General features: G+C 42.9%; 3 protein-coding genes across 3 annotated transcripts; all 3 read left to right on the top strand.

Moving 5' to 3' along the window:
• Positions 1 to 1,900: 1,900 nt before the first annotated feature.
• LOC133014888 (E3 ubiquitin-protein ligase TRIM35-like) lies at positions 1,901 to 3,732 on the top strand. The gene has a single exon (XM_061082106.1). It carries the CDS (start codon positions 1,901 to 1,903, stop codon positions 3,281 to 3,283), a length of 1,383 nt encoding a protein of 460 aa, XP_060938089.1. The 3' UTR covers positions 3,284 to 3,732.
• Positions 3,733 to 10,026: 6,294 nt separating this feature from the next.
• LOC133014899 (E3 ubiquitin-protein ligase TRIM69-like) lies at positions 10,027 to 10,886 on the top strand. The gene has a single exon (XM_061082115.1). It carries the CDS (start codon positions 10,103 to 10,105, stop codon positions 10,751 to 10,753), a length of 651 nt encoding a protein of 216 aa, XP_060938098.1. The 5' UTR covers positions 10,027 to 10,102; the 3' UTR covers positions 10,754 to 10,886.
• A 3,426-nt stretch (positions 10,887 to 14,312) lies between these two features.
• LOC133014879 (nuclear factor 7, brain-like) lies at positions 14,313 to 15,704 on the top strand. Its single transcript, XM_061082097.1, has one exon. It carries the CDS (start codon positions 14,313 to 14,315, stop codon positions 15,702 to 15,704), a length of 1,392 nt encoding a protein of 463 aa, XP_060938080.1.
• Positions 15,705 to 16,510: the final 806 nt, after the last annotated feature.

Genomic DNA, 16,510 nt, shown 5'->3' with positions numbered 1-16,510 from the left:
ACTTGTCTACTCTTGCTCGCCCCCTGGTGGCTGGCTGCAGTAGAGGTCACAAACCCCTCCTCCTCCATGTTAGCAGATGGGACATGGGCCAATCTAAACAATCCTTCCAGAGTCCACAGAACTTGGGTCACGTGGGTCAGCTGTTGTTGAGGGATCCTGAGGCGCCCCCCTAGGCCTGATGGGAAATGTAGTCCCTCCAGTGCCTTCTGGGTCTCCTCCCTGTTTGGCGTTCCACCTTCAGTGGGGGTGCACGTACTGGTGGGACTTCGAAACTCTGGCTCCATCTCCTGATATCACACAGCTACAGACTCTTGGCGGATTTCATATCAGGGATATTGTTTCTGTACCGGGGGGGAAGCTGAGATGCATCGTCCATCTTTACTCAGTCTGTGTTGCGGAACCAGAAGTTGCTCTCTAGACAAGTGTGAAGGACTTGGTTTTGATTTGGGCGACTGTGGGTCGTCGGTGGAGTTCGAAGAGCTGAGAGTGAGCTGAGATGTGCCCTCTGAAGCCGACTGGAGACCAGTCCCATTCTGAACAGGAGCACGAGTTTCACTGAGGGGAAGCTGCTGCTTCACAGGAGCAGCTGCAGCAGGAGCTGGAGGCAGAGAGAGTCTGGTGAGGTCTGATTCTTAGAATGTTGCGTTGTACGATCCGGCAGGAGCCAAATGCAAAGACTCAGCGGTCAGATGAAGATCATGTGATGAAGCTGAAATGTCAAAGAAAAGTGTTTAAACGGAGCTCGACTTGTTTCATCAAACGGTTTCATCCGAGGTCACGAGCAGCGTTGCAGTTTGTTTCATCACAGCTGCTCCGGAGAGGAAGCTCGTCAACATCCACACGTCAGCACGGCTGAGAAGAGCTCAACGTTTGAGGAGGAATGGGTTGAACCTCCGGACATGAACCATCATGAACCATCATCCATATTCGTAGTTTATTTTCTGGCTAAAGCAGAGTCTCTGCGTCTCTGCATCTGAACTCGATTAGTCATCACCAGCCTGATCCCCAGAGGTTGAACCCTCTGAATGACCCCAGGACCTTTTCTCCAGCACCTTTCTAAGGCTCTACACTTCCTGCAGTAAATGATCAGTCTGTTGCTCTCCAGCACTTTGACACTGTGGCTGCAATGAACAGTGCAGCCTGTAGGGGCCACTAGTGGGGCATCATTTGTACAGTAATCGACTGTATTAATGTTGAGGGCTGATTTCTTAACAAGTCATTTTTGGGCCCAGTGAGAATTTTTCCCACAAGCTGCTGTGACGTGTTGGATGTGAGACGAGCTGCAGCAGCGTCCGACCCGCTTGTTCTCGAGGACGTTCTGAGCAATCAGCCACAAACTGCGTCCATTTGTTTGCACTTTGCTTCTGTCTCTTTAATGTGACTTCAGCTCTGCAGTTACGTAACAGACTCCCCCCCCCTGCACTTCCTGTTAATATTTAAGTTTGACTTTGACTTTTGCAAAACTACTTCTGTATTTTGAACACTGAGCAGATCACGATCATATTCAAGCAGCTATTTTACAACCAAGTCTCTTGTCTGTGTGAGCTTGTTGCTGCCAAATGACTTTTGACCAGTTATCAAATCCAAGGCTTGAATTACTTTTTTCAATCGTGTCCTGACACACCAGAGAAACCAGGAAGCATCTGTTCCTCCCTGAAGAGACGCAGGCTGAAAACCAGACGATCACATTCACCTTCCAAACCAAACTGAACCGAACCAGACCAGACGTCCTGAGTGAGTCCAGCTACAGGAGAGAAGAGTCAAACTACAACCTGCCGACGCTCCACACACTGACCGTGAGTTTAACAAACACCTCGACTCAGAGGGGAAGTGAACCTCAGTGAAGTTCATGGAGCTGTGACTGACTGACTGTCTGTTTTCAGCTTCACCTGGAGACTCAATGGCTTCCAGATTAGAAGAAGATCTCTGCTGTTCCATCTGCCATGATGTCTTCAGAGATCCTGTTCTTCTGTCATGTAGCCACAGCTTCTGTAAAGACTGTTTGAAGAGCTGGTGGAAAGACAAAGAAGTAAAAGAGTGTCCACTTTGTAAGAGAAGATCTTCAAAGTCTCAACCACCTTGTAACCTGGTGTTGAAGAACCTGTGTGAGACCTTCTTACAGGAGAGAGATCAGAGCTCTTCACCTGCTCTCTGCAGTCTCCACTCAGAGAAACTCAGACTCTTCTGTCTGGACCATCAGCAGCCAGTGTGTGTCATCTGCAGAGATTCAGAAAAACACACCGGTCACAGATTCAGACCCATCGATGAAGCTGCACAACAACACAAGAAGCAGCTTCAGGAAACTCTGGAGCCCTTGAAGAAGAAGTTACAGAGTTTTGAACGTGTTAAAGTAGAGTTTGAACAAACAGCAGAACACATTAAGGTCCAGGCCGGACTCACAGAGACGCAGATCAAGGAGCAGTTTAAAAAGCTTCATCGGTTTCTGGAGGAGGAAGAGGAGGCCAGGATGGCTGCACTGAGGGAGGAAGAGGAGCAGAAGAGTCAGGTGATGAAGGAGAAGATTCAGGCTCTGAGCAGAGACATAACGGCTCTTTCAAACACAATCAGAACCACAGAGGACGAGCTGAGAGCTGAAGACGTCTCGTTCCTGCTCAACTACAAGGCTGCAGTGGAACGAGTCCAGCAGCGCCCCCTGCTGGATGATCCACAGCTGGCCTCAGGAGCTCTGATAGACGAGGTCAAACATCTGGGCAACCTGAGCTTCAACATCTGGATCAAGATGAAGGACGTGGTCTCCTACAGTCCTGTGGTTCTGGACCCAAACTCTGCTAATCCATGGCTCGACCTGTCTGAAGATCTGACCAGTTTGAGACGAGGAGAGAAACAGAAGCTTCCTGACAATCCAGAGAGGTTTGATACTTACGCCTCAGTCCTGGGATCTGAGGGTTTTTACTCAGGGACTCACAGCTGGGACGTCCTGGTTGGAGACAGTACATGCTGGGCACTGGGTGTTTCAGCAGAGTTTGCCCAGAGGAAGGGAGTAAAACTGTCTGGATTATGGAGAATATGGTGTGATGAAGGTAAATACTCAGCAGATTCACCATCAGGAGCATCTTATCTCTCTGTGCAGAAGAGCCAGAGGATCAGAGTGAAACTGGACTGGAACAGAGGAGAACTGTCGTTCTCTGATCCTGATACTAACAAACACATTCACACCTTCAAACACACTTACACTCAGAAGATGTTTCCAATCTTTTACATTAGAGATCACTTGAAGCTGTTACCTGTGAATGTCTCTGTGACGCTGGATCAGAGCCGTTAGAGATAAAGATTTTATTCATCATGTTTATTTCTTCAAGAGAAATCTGCTGAATTTAAATGTTAAACTCGTTATTCTAAAGCTTTGTTTATTTCTCATTTTATTTCTCACTCATTTTTATTTCTCCTGTCGACTTTTCTACGTGTGTAAAAATATTTCATTATTTCTGATCTTATCTTTGGTTTGTTTTTTACTTTCAAGGAAAATGTTTTCTATCATTTATATTTTGTGTGGATCCATGAAGTCGAGCAAACTGATGAAGATCCACATAAAAACACATTCATCAATAACAGCTGATCATTGTTCACATTCAACAAACTTGATTAAAACTCACACATGAGACATGATTCATGTTTAATCACATAAAGTCTGTTCACATATGAAATAATCCAACATGTATGAACATTCGTTTGATGTGATGAAGCCAAAATGATTCGGTCTGTAAAAGTGTTTATTCAACAGCAGCCACGTGATGTGATTTTAATATTGTGATAAAAATAATAAAAACTATGAAACAGAAACAGTGTTCTGACCTTTTTTAATTCAAAATGTAAACATAACATTATCTGTCATTAAGTAGGATTTAACAATCAGATAGTTTCAGGTTGTTAAATTGAGTTATATATACATTTATTCATGAATTATTGCTTATTTAAACGTTGGGAGCTAATAGTTGTGAACAATAGTTGGGCCGACATGTGAAGACAAAGTCTGATTAGAATTTGTTTGTCAAAGGCCAAAGGTCAAGGTCGCTGTGACCTGACAAATAAGCAGCTCAGAAACACCTCGAGGGAATTTCTTTAGTCCAAACTTTCACCTGGACTCAAGGACACAGCAAGAGGTTCAGAGCACGATGAGAAAACACATCTGTTTCCCTTCGTGCTGATTCAACAAACTGTGATTAACACAACAGCAAAAAAACAACACAACCCACATTTGTTCATTTTTCCAATAAATTAAGTTTATTTGTCAACAGTTGGTTTTACATTGTATTCAGCAGGATCCATGCAGTCAAGCTCTTTATGGCCAATACTAATAATAAAGATATTTCACATCACAGACCACAAAACATAAATAAACACAAACACCAAGCACCCCCCCCCCCCCACCCCCTGCGCGTCACACCGAGGTTTCACAACTTTACATGTGTTGGGACTGAGGCCCAGTGATCTGAGTTTTCAACAAAGGCCCATAAAACTTGAGGCCTAAACGCGATCCTGAGACCAGCCCTAGAGTTTTCCTGGGTGTCGAAACCCCATTCCCCCCCAGCCGGCTTTGGGGGGAGATGCTGCAAGCAGATCTGCTGAGAGCCCAAATGAAACCTGAGACGTCCACTGAGGGCGAAGCCCGCCCCTTGGGGCCAAAATCTGACAGTCCATTGGCTGTGGGCCACACTGACCCTTGACCCCTCCTCCAGGGGGGCAGGTACCTTTCAGGTGCTACAAAAGAACTGAACTCACAGAAATCTCCCTCTTTCCACGCTGCTCAAGTTGTCTTCTGACCTCAAGAGGCCTAACCACACGACTCAGTAACTAAGGAGGCGATTAGACGTTTGTTTAATTTAATTTATTTGATTTGATTTCTTCTTTTATCTCAGTCGAAGTTTTATCTTGATAGGACTTTTGGCTGTTTTAACTTGAAGGGCCGAAACAGGAAATCACTTGCGGGACGAGTGAAACACATGGACTTTCTTTTTCAACGATCCACAAACGGCTTCCACAAAGCCGTTCCCTGCAGAAGCGCGACGTTCATCCCGCTGAGGAGTAAGAGACAATCCACTCCGTTCCTGTAAAACAGGACGTTCTCCGCTGTTACAGAAGAAAGACGAAGTTTCATTCCGTCAAGGCAGCACGAGGAATTCGCTCCCTTTTCCGGTCCAGCGGCGAGCTCCGGAGCTCCGCTCGTGAGAGACCACGTGATTCACTGGCCCCCGACGCATTCGCGCCGAGGCGCAGGCACACCGCGAGGCAGATACGTAGCGTATTGTTTAATATTTGAGTGTATTTGTTTGCGGGACCTCCGTGTCTCATTGTTTTAGCGGCGACGAGCCGACAACTTCCGGTTTCCGGTTACGGCCGTGTTACAGTTTTAAGTGCCGTGACGAAACGTCTCCGGCTGCACTGTTCCCTTCTGAGCAATTTTACAGAGATTTTACCGGTCAAACTTCAGCACACAACGCCGTTTGGATGCTGAGTGATAAGGTAAATGCGGTATTTTTAAGAGCCTCTTTGTCCTCTCCTTACATGTTCTCTCTCTCTCTCTCTCTCTCTCTCTCTCTCTCTCTCTCTCTCTCTCTCTCTCTCTCTCTCTCTCTCTTCTCCTAAACTCACGTATACACACGTTCCGATATGTATTTATAATACAGTTCATGTCACATAGTTAAATCTATACTTAGAGAGGTAAAACACATCTGGAAACCATTCGGCCCCCAAAGCCAAGCAGAGATAAGAATTCTCTTTGTCTGAAATTTCCTTTGTGTAATTCATTTGGCGACCACCATTGTGAGTTCAGGCCACATGGTCATAAACATATTCTCCATTTTGGATAACGTTAAGTTAAACCACCATCTTGAGAGTCTATTATTGCCACGCCTTCTCTCTCTCTCCTCCCATTCTGGATCTAACTTCCAAAGCGGCCATTTTGAGAGTTTCAAGCATAATGACTCCTTGAGTCATTGTCGGCCTCCATCTTAGAGGTGACGTCACCACGTGACTGCGTCATCGCCACGCCCCCTCTCTCTCTCTCTCTCTCTCTCTCTCACACACACACACACACACACACACACACACACACACACACACACACACACACATACACATACACACACACACACACAAAGACATATTGATAGACACAGACAGAGACACACACACACAGAGACACATAGATGGACCAGAGGTTACATGTGTGTTCTGAATTGTGATAAGTGCTGCTGCTGTTGTGATCTTTGAAATATTGGAGTCTGTTAAGATGATGAATCATAAAATAACACTAACTTTATTTCACATACACACACATAGACACACACACACACACAGACACTTTGACACAGACACACACACACAGAGACAGACATACATAGGTAGACCGCAGGTTACATGTATTTTCTGAATTGTGATAAGTGCTGCTGCTGTGTTTATCTTTGAAATATTGGAGTCTGTTAAAATGATGAATCATTAAATAACATTAACGGTATTTCCCCTTTTTAATAAATACTTTTGTAATTAAAGTATCTGTAGTCTGTGATTATTTGTGCATAAGTGTGTGAATACAGTTGGATTATGATTGCCTGTGCTCGAACTTAGAAGCCTTCATTGTTTATTAAATAATCATTAATATTAAAATATTGAGATTATTAATTTGACATTTATCATTATGAGACTGATAATTATAGTTTGACTCGTTGGTCCCTGTGACCAGGTTGGTGCCCCTCTACGATAAGTTATGGCCTTATCATTTTTTTAAAATTATTTTTAATAAATAATCTTTTACTATTTTAATAATCATATTTCATGATGATTAATAATTAGCCAACTTCAAGTCTACTCCTATTGCACAACACATATTTACACAGGTTCAACATCAACGTCGCATTAAACTGTTTGTTTCTCATTTTGAAAATGTCGTTGCATGTTTTCATCACCGTAGCAGTGGTTTGTCTTCACTAAAGAAAAGGTCGAAGTAGTAACAGTAGAGCAAGGCACACGATTATAGTTTAAAGATTTTAAACCCTAGTTTGTCCCCGACACACACGGACACACAGACACACACACACAGACACACACACACAGACACACACACCCGTCTCAACACCAATCCCAAACCCCAGCGTTAACTGCTAATCATCGTCTCAGGAGAATAAAAAAAGAAATCAACACATGTTACAGTCGTGTTGTACGTACAGCATTAACAACAACACACGTCCTCGCCAACAGTCATCACACCTCAACGCCTACACAACAACACCACACCAGCGTTCGCCAACTTTGGTCGTGTTGCAAAGACAAAAATGCCGTTTTGATTTTATCTATATATTTTTTTTGGGGCCACTTCGGTCGAGCTAGCGTAAAGAATATTTCAGGTTCATCCAACAATCCATCAATCGGTCTTCGTATCAATCAGGGTCTTAAAAGTTCGACTGGTCACTAGAAAGTATTTGAGTCTCTGCGGTGAAACGTCGAGGTCAACAGGATGAGGGCGCCCTTCGACCAATGAGAGCGTTCACTGGGGATCGACCAATCCCTGCCTCTTGAGTAAAGTAGTGGTTACGATCAGGTGGAAGTTGAGGGGAGAGTTTGCATTTGTAACTTTCAACAAACTTTACTGAGATGGCTGCAGCACCCCCTACTGGCAAGGGACTGAAAATGCAAAGTAGAATTCTTGCATCTCTGCATCTGAACTCTATGCCTGTTAGTCCAACACTTTGCTTCAGAACTAGCTATTTCAAATCAACTGCATTTGACTGACATTAAATCTATCTTGTAAATTCTTTGATCCCAGTTGATTTCAGCACCACCAGCCTGATCCCCAGAGGTTGAACCCTCTGAATGACCCCAGGACCTTTTCTCCAGCACCTTTCTAAGGCTCTACACTTCCTGCAGTAAATGATCAGTCTGTTGCTCTCCAGCACTTTGACACTGTGGCTGTAATGAACACTGCAGCCTGTAGGGGCCACTAGCGGGGCATCATGTGTACAGTAATCTACTGTATTAATGTTGAGAGCTGATTTCCTAACAAGTCATTTTTGGGCCCAGTGAGAATATTTCCCACAAGCTGCTGTGACGTGTTGGATGTGAGACGAGCTGCAGCAGCGTCCGACCCGCTTGTTCTCGAGGACGTTCTGAGCAATCAGCCACAAACTGATTTGGGGACAGACGCACAAGGACCTTTGCATTCAGGTAAACACTAAATCATGGCCACTCCTCCGCTCGTCCTCCTCATCGTCCGTCCATCTTCTCCGTGTCATTAGCAGCGTTTTCCTGTTTCACAAACTGACCTCCCTCTGATGAAGTAAACATTGTTTAACGCTCAGTGATAGTAAGTGTGTGTTTATCATCGTATCCAATCAGCGTCCTCGGCTCTGAGTTGTACTTCAGCGTTAACTCTGCGCTGCAGGCTGAGGAAACCCAGCTGCAGTGACACACAGGTCTGATGAAGGGAACAAATACATATTTGGACCATAAGAAAAAAAATTAAAGGTGTGTTTGTGATGATTGGGGCCTCGACACATCGCTGCTGAAATATTTCAGGATGCACGTTTTGATTTTGAGTGTGTTTCCCCCGACCGGGGATTGAGTCAACAACTTAAAAATAACACCTGTCTGTCAAATGCAGATGTCCTTCATCTTTACTAACTATTGACCTGGTCATTTTTGTTAAAGTTAATTATTAAATTATTAACTAATGTTCCAAATTTGTAGTTAGTACTTTCATGAGACTTAATCAATAAATTGTCTGTTTTCCTTTCTACCCCGAGGTAGCTTTAATGTAAACTAAAGTTATTATTTAATATTAATATTAAATACGTTTTTGAAATTTATTGAAAGCCCAAAGTCACACCATATAATGGTGTCACACTTAAGGTATAATAATCAGAACATAATGTACAATCATTTGATGATGTCATACTTTTTACTGCATTCACACACAAAATAATATGCCAACTTGAGCTGATTTGAATTTATAAAACCACCTGACCTTGTTTCCATTTGTTTGCACTTTGCTTCTGTCTCTTTAATGAAACTTCAGCTCTGCAGTTACGTGACAGACTCCCCCACTCCTGCACTTCCTGTTAATATTTAAATTTCACTTTGACTTCTGCAGAACTACTTCTGAATTTTGAACACTAAGCGTATCACGATCATATTCAAGCACCTATTTTACAACCAAGTCTCTTGAAACCAGGAAGCATCTGTTCCTCCCTGAAGAGACGCAGGCTGAAAACCAGACGATCACATTCACCTTCCAAACCAAACTGAACCAAACCAGACCAGACGTCCTGAGTGAGTCCAGCTACAGGAGAGAAGAGTCAAACTACAACCTGCCGACGCTCCACACACTGACCGTGAGTTTAACAAACACCTCGACTCAGAGGGGAAGTGAACCTCAGTGAAGTTCATGGAGCTGTGACTGACTGACTGTCTGTTTTCAGCTTCACCTGGAGACTCAATGGCTTCCAGATTAGAAGAAGATCTCTACTGTCCCGTCTGCCATGATGTCTTCAGAGATCCTGTCATTCTGTCATGTAGCCACAGCTTCTGTAAAGACTGTGTGGAGAGCTGGTGGGAAGACAAAGAAGTAAAAGAGTGTCCACTTTGTAAGAGAAGATCTTCAAAGGGTTTACCACCTAACCTGGCGTTAAAGAACTTGTGTGAGACCTTCTTACAGGAGAGAGATCAGAGCTCTTCACCTGCTCTCTGCAGTCTGCACTCAGAGAGAACCATCGATGAAGCTGCACAACAACACAAGAAGCAGCTTCAGGAAACTCTGGAGCCCTTGAAGAAGAAGTTACAGAGTTTTGAACGTGTTAAAGTAGAGTTTGAACAAACAGCAAAACACATTAAGGTCCAGGTCGGACTCACAGAGACGCAGATCAAGGAGCAGTTTAAAAAGCTTCATCAGTTTCTGGAGGAGGAAGAGGAGGCCAGGATGACTGCACTGAGGGAGGAAGAGGAGCAGAAGAGTCAGATGATGAAGGAGAAGATTGAGTCTCTGAGCAGAGACATAACGTCTCTTTCAGACACAATCAGAACCACAGAGGACGAGCTGAGAGCTGAAGACGTCTCGTTCCTGCTCAACTACAAGGCTGCAGTGGAACGAGTCATGCAGCGCCCCCTGCTGGATGATCCACAGCTGGCCTCAGGAGCTCTGATAGACAAGACCAAACATTTGGGCAACCTGAGCTTCAACATCTGGAACAAGATGAAGGACGTGGTCTCCTACAGTCCTGTGGTTCTGGACCCAAACTCTGCTAGTCCATGGCTCGTCCTGTCTGAAGACCTGACCAGTGTGAGAGCAGGAGAGAAACAGAAGCTTCCTGACAATCCAGAGAGGTTTGATCTTTACGCCTCAGTCCTGGGATCTGAGGGTTTTAACTCAGGGACTCACAGCTGGGACGTCCTGGTTCGAGACAGTACACGCTGGACACTGGGTGTGTCAGCAGAGTCTGTCCAGAGGAAGGGAGACGATCTGTCTGGAACGTGGAGAATAAGGTTCTATGAAGGTAAATACACAGCATGGTCACCATCAGCATTATCTGTTCTCTCTGTGCAGAAGATCCAGAGGATCAGAGTGAAACTGGACTGGAACAGAAAAAAACTGTCGTTCTCTGATCCTGATACTAACAAACACATTCACACCTTCACACACACTTTCAATGACAAGATGTTTCCATTCTTTAACATCGGAGATCGTCGTCACCCAGTGAAGCTGTTACCTGTGAAAGTCTCTGTGACGCTGGATCAGAGACGTTAGAGACAAAGATTTTATTCATCATGTTTATTTCTTCAATAGAAATCTGCAAAATTTAAATGTTAAACTCGTTATTCTAAAGCTTTGTTTATTTCTCCTTTTACTTCTCACTCATTTTTATTTCTCCTGTCGACTTTTCCACGCGTGTAAAAATATTTCATTATTTTCTGATTTTTAGCTTTGGTTTGATTTTTACTTTCATGGAAAATGTTTTTTCTATCATTTAGATTTTGTGTGGATCCATTAAGTTGAGCAAACTGATGAAGATCCACATAAAAACACATTCATCAATAACAGCTGATCATTGTTCACATTCAACAAACTTTATTAAAACTCACATATGAGTGTTTAATCACATAGTCTGTTCACATATGAAATAATCCAACATATATGAACATTTGTCTGTTTGATGTGATGAAGCCAAAATGATTCTGTCTGTAAAAGTGTTTATTCAACAGCAGCCTAGTGATGTGATTTTAATATTGTGATCAAAATAATAAAAACTATCAAACTGAAACAGAGTTTTGATCTTTTCTAAGATGAAATGTAAATATAAAGCTAAAATGATTGTGTGTGTCAAAGTCGAGCCGGAGCTAGAGATCTACATTGATGACATCATGACTCTGTGGTGGAGTCTCAGTTAACTGTGATAACATTTCACACAGAATCACACTTTTACCTCATTGTCATGTTTCTGGTCTCACATCGTTTGGTTGAAGAGCAAACTAAGCATCCACTTGCTAGGTAGCATTAGCCGCACTAGCATTAGCTACGTTAGCATTAGCCTTGTTAGCTAACATTACCCAGTAGCCACCATTCTTGATGCCGTTAAAGTGAAGGTCATGGCCGACACACAATCCAACAAATTATAAAGTACAAGCTGAATTAATGACTTTCTCCATGTTTCATCTACAAACAGGACAAGTGTTATAGTTTGATTAATTTAACACAATCACAAGTATTACTGATATTATTTTATATATATTTAGTGTTAAGTGTTAAACATATGTCTGAACTGCAGTTATCAAGGGACGGTATGTCATCTTTTGAAAAACAATTATATGAATTAACTATTGATGACTACAGTGAGATGGAAGATTGCATTCTTGTAGTTTCGTAATCCTCAACAATAATGATAATACAAAAAAAATGGAATTTTGAACTCTACCATGTTTGATGCTGTGTGTTACTGATACTCTCACCTTTGTCTCTATGACGTCTTTTGAACATAGAATTACAGTCTATTTTTTCTATGTTATCTTTAATTGTGTAATGTATGGGGTGTGTAGGATTCAAATGCTCGACTCGGAGACAGAGATGATAATTAATGATCTTTACTGGAAGTTATGATACAGGGAGTGGCAGTCCAGAAGCAGCACAAATCCAATAAGGGTCGGCAGAAGCAGAAGTCGGGGATCCAGTCCAGGTTCGGCACACAGGTAAGGCAGTCCAAATATAAGCAAACAAACCGTTGAGTGTCAGGCAGTAGCAGAGGTCGGAGATCCAGTCCAGGTTCGGTACACGGTTAGACAATAGAAACCAGGGAGAGGCCCAGACAGGGAAGAAGCAGAAGAAGAGTCGGTTACATGGTCCGGGATCAGAATCACTGGAAGCTGCTAGTCAAAGGAGTTGCTGGGACGTTTGAGACACGGGGGTAACAAAGACGAACTGGCAAAGTGACACAGGAACCCACAGACTAATTACACCCGGTGATGAGTAACAGGTGAAACCAATCGGGGAGGAGCAGATAATCAACCAGGTGCAGCACACACAAGGGAGGGGGTGAGGAGTCTGAAACGAGAGGAGAGGTGAGTAAACAATAACAACACAGAACAGAAGAATGAACGATAAATATCAGGCCAACTTAACCTAATAATCGGGACTGGACGTGACAAATTGATGAAATACAAAGTTCATCTTTGTGTCTGTTCGCTGCAGCGGTTTGATTAACTTCACTTCAGCAGCTTCACCCTCACAAACTGCTGCAGGTTCGTATTTATGCATTTAAAATGGAAAGTGCACATTAATTAACAAGTTTAGTGGAGTCCATCATATAATGGGTCAGATTTAATGATGCAGGCTAGTTTTCATCAGCAGGTTGATGGTAGAAAAACATACAAATACATGTTTAACAACACAAGTACACACACAGTACATTAGAATCAACATAACACTGTCACATTCTTATTCATCATCCTCAATGTAGCCCAGAGACTGTGGAGCTTTTCTTTACTGAAGCTAAATGTGACGATGTAAAATAAATACAATCGGCTCCGTTCAGCTCATGTTCCTCTGGCTCTCATTGTTTTTATTCATTTCTGTTTTACACCGTTGAGTTTTAAATTTCCCTCTTTCAAAACACAAACGGCCTCATTTCCGCTTCTTCTCCTTTACTGAGACTCCAGTTGACTGCTGTAGCGCCCCCTCTCTGTGGTGATGGGATAACACATCATTTGCATTGTAACTCAAACAGAAGTGAAGGAAACACCAGGCTCCTTGAACCATGAAGAATGAAATGGATACTTGAATTTTAATAAACTTTAAATCTGCAGAACCAACTGTTTACAGATGTTGTTCCAACAGCCTGTGTCCAGGGGGACGTGCATGTCCAGTGCATGTGATTGGTCACATGATCTCTGTAGGCGTGTTAGATGTGTTGGACGTGTTGGACGTGTTGGACGGAGATTCAAACTGACGCAAAGACAAAACACCTGTGAGCACAGAGAGCGTTACAGTGTGGAAACGCCTCAGTGGTGTTAATGTAACTCTAAAGCAAGAAGAGGGTGTGGGAATGAGAGAGGAAACATTCTCCCCATTCCAAGTCAAACTCAATGAAGCTGCATCGTTTTGGTCTTAAATGATCTGGAGCATCATGGATTTAAGATAAGATAAGATAAGATAAGAAAAAAGGATCATGTATTAGTCTCAAAATGGGACATTTGTAGTATTACAGCAGCAGGAGTCAAAAAGACATCAGCAGGTAATGAGTAACATGTAATAATTAAGTGTGAGGAATTAAAAAATATAAAAATATATAAAACTAATGTAAACAGTGTGAAGACAGTAAAGATATGCGCGGTGAGAGAATATGAACAGTGAATGTATTGCACATGAAGCGTTGATGTTGCACAGGCAGATGAATCAGGCAGTTAAGAGTTAAAGTGTTAGAGTTCAGTCCATAAGGGAGGTGCAGAGTATTTACTGGCAGCAGAGCTGCTTGTACATTTGTTTCAGGTTTTACAGGTTTTATCATCCAGCATTCAAGCTCCTCCCTCTCCTGACACACCTGAGAAACCAGGAAGCATCTGTTCCTCCCGGAAGAGACGCAGGCTGAAAACCAGACGATCACATTCACCTTCCAAACCAAACTGAACCAAACCAGACCAGACGTCCTGAGTGAGTCCAGCTACAGGAGAGAAGAGTCGAACTACAACCTGCCGACGCTCCACACACTGACCGTGAGTTTAACAAACACCTCGACTCAGAGGGGAAGTGAACCTCAGTGAAGTTCATGGAGCTGTGACTGACTGACTGTCTGTTTTCAGCTTCACCTGGAGACTCAATGGCTTCCAGATCAGAAGAAGATCTCTGCTGTTCCGTCTGCCATGATGTCTTCAGAGATCCTGTCATTCTGTCATGTAGCCACAGCTTCTGTAAAGACTGTTTGAAGAGCTGGTGGAAAGACAAAGAAGTAAAAGAGTGTCCAATTTGTAAGAGAAGATCTTCAAGGTCAGAACCACCTTGTAACCTGGTGTTAAAGAACCTGTGTGAGACCTTCTTACAGGAGAGAGATCAGAGCTCTTCACATGCTCTCTGCAGTCTGCACTCAGAGAAACTCAGACTCTTCTGTCTGGACCATCAGCAGCCAGTGTGTGTCGTCTGCAGAGATTCAGAGAAACACACCGGTCACAGATTCAGACCCATCGATGAAGCTGCACAACAACACAAGAAGCAGCTTCAGGAAACTCTGGAGCCCTTGAAGAAGAAGTTACAGAGTTTTGAACGTGTTAAAGTAGAGTTTAAACAAACAGCAGAACACATTAAGGTCCAGGCCGGACTCACAGAGACGCAGATCAAGGAGCAGTTTAAAAAGCTTCATCGGTTTCTGGAGGAGGAAGAGGAGGCCAGGATGGCTGCACTGAGGGAGGAAGAGAAGCAGAAGAGTCGGATGATGAAGGAGAAGATTGAGTCTTTGAGCAGAGACATAACAGCTCTTTCAGACACAATCAGAACCACAGAGGACGAGCTGAGAGCTGAAGACGTCTCGTTCCTGCTCAACTACAAGGCTGCAGTGGAACGAGTCCAGCAGCGCCCCCTGCTGGATGATCCACAGCTGATCTCAGGAGCTCTGATTGACGAGGCCAAACATCTGGGCAACCTGAGCTTCAACATCTGGAACAAGATGAAGGACGTGGTCTCCTACAGTCCTGTGGTTCTGGACCCAAACTCTGCTCATCCAAAACTCGTCCTGTCTGGAGATCTGACCAGTTTGAGACTAGGAGAGAGACAGAAGCTTCCTGACAATCCAGAGAGGTTTGATCTTTACTTCTCAGTCCTGGGATCTGAGGGTTTTAACTCAGGGACTCACAGCTGGGACGTCCTGGTTGGAGACAGTACAAACTGGTTCCTCGGTGTGTCAGCAGAGCCTGCGCAGAGGAAGGGAGAGGATCTGTCTGGAACATGGAGAATACAGTTCTATGAAGGTAAATACAAAGCAGTGTCACAATCAGCATCATCTGTTCTCTCTGAGCAGAAGATCCAGAGGATCAGAGTGAAACTGGACTGGAACAGAGGAGAACTGTTGTTCTCTGATCTTGATACTAACAAACACATTCACACCTTCATATACACTTTCACTCAGAAGATGTTTCCATACTTTAACAATATAGATTATCATTACCCAGTGAAGCTGTTACCTGTGAAAGTCTCTGTGACGCTGGATCAGAGACGTTAGAGATAAATATTTTATTCGTCATGTTAATTTCTTCAAGAGAAATCTGCTTAATGTAAAAGTTAAACTTCTTATTCTAAAGCTTTGTTTATTTCTCCTTTTACTTCTCACTCATTTTTATTTCTCCTGTCGACTTTTCCACGTGTGGTAAAAGATTTAATTATTTTCTGATCTTTATCTTTGGTTTGTTTTTTACTTTCATGGAAAATGTTTTCTATCATTTAGATTTTGTGTGGATCCATGAAGTCGAGCAAACTGATGAAGATCCACATAAAAACACATTTATCGATAAAAGCTGATTATTGTTCACATTCAACAAACTTTATTAAAACTCACCCATGAGACATGATTCATGTTTAATCACATAAAGTCTGTTCACATATGAAATAATCCAACATATATGAACATTTGTCTGTTTGATGTGATGAAGCCGAAATGATTCTGTCTGTAAAAGTGTTTATTCAACAGCAGCCTAGTGATGTGATTTTAATATTGTGATAAAAATAATAAAAACTATGAAACAGAAACAGTGTTCTGACCTTTTTTAATTCAAAATGTAAATATAACATTATCTGTCATTAAGTAGGATTTAACAATCAGATAGTTTCAGGTTGTTAAATTGAGTTATATATACATTTATTCATGAATTATTACTTATTTAAACGTTGGGAGCTAATAGTTGTGAACAATAGTTGGGCCGACATGTGAAGACAAAGTCTGATTAGAATTTGTTTGTCAAAGGCCAAAGGTCAAGGTCGCTGTGACCTCACAAATAAGAAGCTCAGAAACACCTCGAGGGAATTTCTTTA

This window comes from Limanda limanda, chromosome 12 (genome assembly GCF_963576545.1).
Source record: "Limanda limanda chromosome 12, fLimLim1.1, whole genome shotgun sequence".
Taxonomy (NCBI): Eukaryota; Metazoa; Chordata; class Actinopteri; order Pleuronectiformes; family Pleuronectidae; genus Limanda; species Limanda limanda.
Note: the sequence above shows the minus strand (reverse complement) of the source record. Positions and strands in the feature narration are given on the sequence as shown.